This window comes from Chenopodium album, chromosome 27 (assembly GCF_948465745.1).
Source record: "Chenopodium album chromosome 27, dcCheAlbu1.1, whole genome shotgun sequence".
NCBI lineage: Eukaryota > Viridiplantae > Streptophyta > Magnoliopsida > Caryophyllales > Amaranthaceae > Chenopodium > Chenopodium album.
Genome location: NC_137860.1, coordinates 5,005,593 through 5,012,641, shown reverse-complemented (window position 1 = coordinate 5,012,641; position 7,049 = coordinate 5,005,593). Strand labels below are relative to the sequence as shown.

The window sequence follows — 7,049 nt, the reverse complement described above, 5'->3', positions numbered from 1 at the left end:
ATAGAAAGTTCTTGCCTCGAGGCATGCTTGGATTGGAGGTAATAAATTAAAGGGGTAATATACATGAGGAAAAGAGAGAAATGGAGGAATTACTACGTATTACTCTCATAATGAGAGTAATATTTACCCAACCTCCCCCTAGTGTAACTATTACCCCCAAAATGAGGATATTGATTCCTCTTTCTTCACCTCATACCACACCATCACTACATAATATCCTTACAAGTTACAATCACACCATCACTATCTCCTTCTTCCTTATTTTCACATTCACTTTGCTTAATTTTAACTTTTATTACATTTCCCTCAATCCAAGCATGCCCTCAACGTGTAAAAACATTGCATGAAGCATGATAGGTCTCTCTAAAACTCCTAGAAGTTCATGCTTTAAATTTACAAGGCTCGTCCTCATTTAGCTTTGTATAATACATTATTAGATTCATATGAGATTTCGATAACCGTGTTCTATCCAACATTTATAGAATAATACAAGTACTAAGGAGTACTTATTTTAAATAGGTTGGGTTATGTCATGAACTTGATTAAACCAATAGCTAACCTTTGTACAACTTTGTTAAACATTGAAATGATTCCTAGCGTAACACTAAATTATCCACCCATCTTGGTGGATTCAATGCGCACGTTCATCATTAAGTCAATGCCCATCTCAAAACTGTACTTCATTGGTATGAAATAAATAAATAAATAATAAGAACCCACCATCTTTACCCTAATTAATTAACTTAATAATGCTAATTTGTTCTTAGTAAGACTTTGATACTGTTTACTTTTTAAAGTCTTTTGTTTGACTTTAGACTTTCCTTACTCAAGAATCAAACCTATGAAATCGTTAAACTAAAAATTTCCACATTGGTAGAAAAAAATAAACAACTTTTTCATAATACTTTAGTTTATTTGAGCTTCAGTTCTTCACATGACCCTTGTTGTAACAAAGTCTTCAACTCACATTGTCTTGCTTTTGTATACTTGCTAACTCTACTTTTTATATTTCAATTAGGATTGTGTGGATTGGTTTACTTTACACCTATATATTATACTAATTTATGTTACAATAGTTTTGTTTTATTACTCAGTATTTAAGTAACCATGTAAGAGTTGTGTGCCTTATGAGTTTATTAATCCCTCCTATAGAAGGTTACTTTGCCTGTATTATAACATTTATTTTCTCCTTTTTTATACATTGCAATAATTACAATTTAAGAAAAATTCACAAACATTGCATGTTATTTTTTATAAATCCCAACATCCCATTCTGTGTTTTTACAATGTAAATCCAATATATCTTTACTATACATGTTTATGTTCTAATTTTGTCGCTGTCCTGAATGGTTTTTGTGATCTCTCACACTTTTTATCCTTATTAATTTTTATGTGTCTTCTCCATGTAACAATGGATATATTAAAAATAAATCAGTATATTTAATTTTCATTGGTCGATTTTGCTTTATTTTATTGTTGATAATAAAAAATGATTTTCTTAAAAAAAAATTATGAAAATAAAAAAACAATTTTCAAAAATCCATAGAATCCATTTCCAAAAAAAGTGAATTTTTAAGAAAGAAAAATCATTTTTAATAAAGTGGAAAGCTAAACTTCGCCCTCGAATATCTAACTAACGCCCGCAAAATAAACTAAAATTACAAATTTACCCTCTCAATTTACCCCCCTCTTCATACTACCCACCACCACCACCTCCTCCTCCTCCTCTTTTAACCAACAACTCCTTACCTCCGGTTTCACGATTTACACACCCGCGGTTATGAGAAGTAAGGACAAAGGGAAGTCGGTCGCCGGCGGAGAAAAATGTGTGTTTTTTTAATTTTTTGAATTCGCGGCAAACGCCTAAATTTTTCGCACATCCTAGGCTAAAACGCCTAGTTCGTGTGATCAACCGTGTGGTTGTATGAAAAATCTCGGCGTTTGAGGTGAAACGTTTAGTTTTTTAGAATATCCTAGGCTGAAACGCCTAGTTTTTTAGAATAGCCTAGGCTGAAACGCCTAGTTTTTTAGAATAGCCTAGGCTAAAACGCCTAGTTTTTTTAGAATACCCTAGGTTGAAACGAAAAAACTAGGCATTTCAGCCTAGGGTATTCTAAAAAACTAGGCGTTTCCTAGGTTTTGAATTTTTTTAAAAAAATTATCGCAACGTACTGATTTCGTACGGTTCGATGACCCTTCAGCGAGCGTCTAAGGTTGTGTTTCTTGTATTTTGTCGTTGTCCATAAGATCTAATGAATTTGATTTTGCAAAATTTAAAAAATTTCTTTAATTTTGAAACTCATGGTGGAAGGGGTGGTTGTTCGATGAGCATTGGTGGCCGTTGACCACTAGAGAGAACGGTAAATGAGATAAAATTAATTATTTTTATAATCGTTATTATAAGGATAAATATGTAATTTAATTTTATTTTGCGGGCGTTAGTTAGATATTCGAGGGCGCTATTTAACAACCCTCAAAAAAATTTGACCAACAAAAAAAAATTGACCAATAAAAATTAAGTAAAATGGTACTCGTAGTAATTTTAAAGATAACTATTATAGAATTTACAATCCGTATACATAGTTTTTTATACTCAGTATGATATATGTAATAAATTTTATAATAATAAAATACAATTATATTTGTCTGCCTCTTTAAATCATCCTCTACAACTCCAGTTGTCAAACTAATAAACCCGTGAAAAAAAATACAATGAATTATTAATAATATTGATCAAATTCACACTTTTCTTTTCCTGCGTCTCTCACTTTTTTCCCTTACTTATGGAAACTCTTTATATAACAACTCATATCTATCCCACATCTTCTAACTTCCATTTACACTATTCTTCATCTGGCTATTAAGCCAGATAAACAAACAAATGGAGTATACCAAATCAAGATCTGTAAGGTTTCGCGACGAACTCGAAACAACAGCAACAGCAACACCATCAGCAGCAGCAGGAAACAGAGAAAACAGAACCAACTTATTACAAGTGAAACAGAAGTACACTATTGATGGAACTAAGATACCATCATCATCATCATCATCACTGTCATCGCCGTTATCGTTGAGAACTAAGGTTCTTTCGAGAGTCTTCTCTGAAGACTACGAAAGGGTTAAGAGAAAGATACATGATCCTAGAGGAAAAACGATTAACAGATGGAATAAAGTGTTTCTTATAGCGTGTTTGGTTTCGTTATTCGTCGACCCGTTGTTTTTCTTCTTGCCTGCTGTAAAAGGAGACATTATGTGCATCGAGATTGAGATGAAGTTGGAGATTGCTCTTACTGTAATACGGACAATGGCTGATGTTTTTTATGTTGTTCAGATTTATTTTAGATTTCGGACTGCATATATTGCCCCTTCTTCTCGTGTTTTTGGAAGGGGTGAGCTTGTTGTTGATCCTAAGAAGATTGCTGTTGGATATTTGAAGAATTGGTTCTTCATTGAGCTCATTGCTGCTCTGCCTCTTCCTCAGGTTCACTCCCTAATTTCCTAAATAATTTTCGAGCATTTTAAAGCTTGGACAATATAACGATACTTTACATAGTATGTGACAACATAACCTTTTAGTACTTAATATAGCAAATATATACCCAAAATTTCTAACAAACATGGTTTTTGATTTTCTTTTTTTTTTTTTTTTGTTTAGGTGTTGATATGGGGAGTGATTCCGAACCTAAGTGGATCGATGATGATGAACACGAAAAATGTGTTACGGTTTATCCTGATTTTTCAATACTTACCGCGATTGTTCCTGATATTTCCACTTTCGTCTCAAATTGTTAAGGCTACTGGTGTGGTTACTGAGACTGCTTGGGCTGGTGCTGCTTACAATCTCATGCTCTTCATTATGGCAAGCCATGTAAGTGTCTGACATAGTGACAGATCTCTGTATTTATTTTATTATCTAATTTTAGTAGGGTGCAATTAAATATTAAATCACTTTTGTTGCATAATAATTGGTGCTTCTGATTGTATTTTACTGTATTTTCTATTGTCTAACTAGGATTCTCTGAACTTCAATCATTTGACAGAACATAAATGATATAGAGCAAAATTATGCTCATGATCATGAAATAATTGTGTTATCTTGTTTTCAATGGTTAGATTTCATAAAGAAAGTGTTACATTGTTATTACTTGTATTACTTTCATGTATGTACAAATACTTTAGTTTATGATTAATGATTTTCTTCAATATCATAAAAGGCGGATAGACATGTAAATTAAGCGAGCAAGTACAATCTTCGTGATATTTGTAGGTTTTAGGAGCTTGCTGGTATCTGCTGTCAATAGAGCGAGAAGAGGCATGCTGGAAGCATGCTTGCAGCCTCGAGAGCGAGAGGTGTCTATACAAATTCTTTGATTGTAGGAGAGTTCAGGATGCAGGCAGAGAGAATTGGTTTAAAATGAGCAATATAACAAAAGTATGTGATCCTGATAAAAACAGTTACACTTTCGGAATTTATGGTGAGGCCGTGACTACTGGGGTTACCTCTTCACCTTTCATCAACAAATACTTCTACTGTCTTTGGTGGGGTTTGAAAAACTTGAGGTAATACATTGGAGATAATGTGTTAAGGCCAAACAATTGACATGCTTGTTTAAGCTTTTATAGCATATTGCCTTTTCAAATCTCAATTGTTAATGTTCTGATCAGTTTTCGAATCATTATGTGCAGTTCTCTTGGGCAGGATCTTTCAACAAGCACCTCTATTGGTGAAATAGTTTTTGCGATCATAGCTGCAACCCTCGGATTGGTCTTATTTGCCCTCCTTATTGGTAACATGCAGGTTAGCAGCTTAGCACCCTGTCATAATAGGCCACTGTGTCAGCTTAGTACATACGAAGTATAAGTTTTGACTTTAGTGGCCTAGTATTTAGAGACGAATTTAGTACCAAAGAATTTAAGAGTGAATGTTCCCATGTTCTGTAATTGCAGACATATTTGCAATCAACTACAGTCCGATTGGAAGAGTGGAGGATCAGGAGAACTGATACAGAACAATGGATGCATCACAGACAGCTGCCTCCAGAGCTGAAGCAGTCTGTAAGGAGATATGATCAGTACAAATGGGTGGCTACAAGAGGGGTCGACGAGGAAGCTCTTCTCCAAGGCCTTCCCATGGATCTACGTAGGGACATTAAACGTCATCTCTGTCTTGATTTAGTCCGTCGAGTAAGTTTACAACGAACATTATTCATAGTATACAGAAATAGAAAGTAATCACAGCAAAGAGGATTGACAAGTATTTTTTATTTTTTTCCAAAATACAGGTCCCATTATTTGATCAAATGGAAGAAAGGATGCTAGACGCGATATGTGAGAGGCTGAAGCCTGCCTTATGCACGGAAGGCACGTTTCTTGTAAGGGAGGGAGACCCTGTGAACGAGATGCTCTTCATAATCCGAGGTCATTTGGATTCATACACCACGAATGGAGGCCGAACAGGCTTCTTCAACTCATGCAAGATTGGACCAGGTGACTTCTGTGGCGAGGAGCTCTTAACATGGGCTCTAGACCCAAGGCCTAGTGTGATCCTTCCATCATCAACTCGAACAGTCAAGGCCATCTCAGAGGTGGAAGCCTTCGCTCTGAAAGCAGAAGACTTAAAGTTTGTGGCTGCACAGTTCAGAAAGTTGCACAGCAAGCAACTAAGACATAAATTCCGATTCTACTCCCATCACTGGAGACTGTGGGCTGCCTGTTTTATACAGGCAGCATGGCGAAGGCAGAAGAAACGACGACATAATGCTTATGAGTGTAAAGCTCACAAAGACATGTTGACATATGAGCATGATCAAGAGCAGTTAAGTAGTGAAGATTATGATGTCAGTGGATCAGGGTACTCTTTATATGCTAAGCGACTAGCATCAAATAATAGGAAGGCTGGTAAGAAGCACTCGAGTATGGATTCGAGTATTGGTGCATTGCAGAAGCCAGCTGAACCTGATTTCTCTGTTGATGAGGACTAAACATCTATTTAGCTGTTTGTACATTATTCATTGCTTCTCATTAACACTTGATTATTCTTTTCTACCATTAATTATATATAGCAATTAGTTTAATTAGTTACAAAAGTATTAGAAAGAAAGTTGTACAAGAATTATTGGACTTTCAAGAAGAATGATACACCACACTATATCTGGTGTGGACTACTAATCCATACATACACTACATGTGCACAAAGGTATATTTGTATTGATAAAAAATTCACAAGGCACTAAATTTCAAATTTGTATTAAGAATAAATGTTGTCTGATCTAAATTTTTTTCTCGTGTGCTCAAACAGACTAGAAGTAGTAAATGTCAACTAACTTAATTGATTAAACTATCGAAGATGTTATCTATTGGTATATTAACCGTGTGAGGATTTGATCACTTGGACTTCTGATACGTTGAACAGACAATCCTTAATAAAAAAATATGGTGATGAGGGCATAGCATTGAGCCATTGACTGGCAAATAGCTGTATTTTAAAATGAAGGCATGATATATGGGTACAAGTACTACGGACAGGGTTGACATCACAAGAGATGGGGTGAGTTAGATGGAGATGTTATGCTTTAAAGTAAGTTGCTAAGTTTGCAAGTAATTAATGAGTCATTGAAACTCAAGTTATTGGAGGGAGCACTTCATTTAATACTACACCAGATTGGTCGGCACTCCCCGTTTTTGATGCAGTGGCATCTTCCCCCACTTGACAATGATGCATTATAGTACGGAGTACAAGTGCATGTTATCGGATCACTTAACTAATTTTTTCTCGTTCCATATTATCCATTTTTTAAAACATGTAGTCGTGCTAATTACAACTATTTATAATCAACAATTTTTTAATTAGTTAAAATTAATGTTAATTGCCAAAGGAACAATTCTATTCCATGTAAATCTAATTTCAATAGTGATTTATATTATTGTAGTGTGTAATTGAAAACATTGATGTTAAAATGTGTGTTAAAAACCGTATAAAAAGACAAATGAGACAAACAAAAAGAAATTTAGAAATAAGAAAATCATAGTTAAATATCAACTGATGAGAA

The 7,049-nt window shown here is 34.7% G+C and overlaps 1 protein-coding gene across 1 annotated transcript; it reads left to right on the top strand.

Annotated features, from left to right (window-relative positions):
* Window positions 1-2,773: 2,773 nt before the first annotated feature.
* Window positions 2,774-6,176, top strand: LOC145619130 (protein CNGC15b-like). The gene is made up of 6 exons (XM_081673733.1): window positions 2,774-3,481; window positions 3,656-3,868; window positions 4,268-4,560; window positions 4,687-4,798; window positions 4,948-5,184; window positions 5,283-6,176. Exons 1-6 carry the CDS (start codon window positions 2,882-2,884, stop codon window positions 5,979-5,981), a joined length of 2,154 nt encoding a protein of 717 aa, XP_081529859.1. The 5' UTR covers window positions 2,774-2,881; the 3' UTR covers window positions 5,982-6,176.
* Window positions 6,177-7,049: the final 873 nt, after the last annotated feature.

Excerpts from the sequence above, each read along its gene's own strand:
- LOC145619130 (XM_081673733.1), top strand. The coding sequence starts at position 2,882 with ATGGAGTATACCAAATCAAGATCTGTAAGGTTTCGCGACGAACTCGAA. Across the intron at positions 3,482-3,655 it reads CTGCTCTGCCTCTTCCTCAG|GTGTTGATATGGGGAGTGAT; the intron begins GTTCACTCCCTA and ends TTTTTTGTTTAG. Across the intron at positions 4,799-4,947 it reads TCCTTATTGGTAACATGCAG|ACATATTTGCAATCAACTAC; the intron begins GTTAGCAGCTTA and ends CTGTAATTGCAG.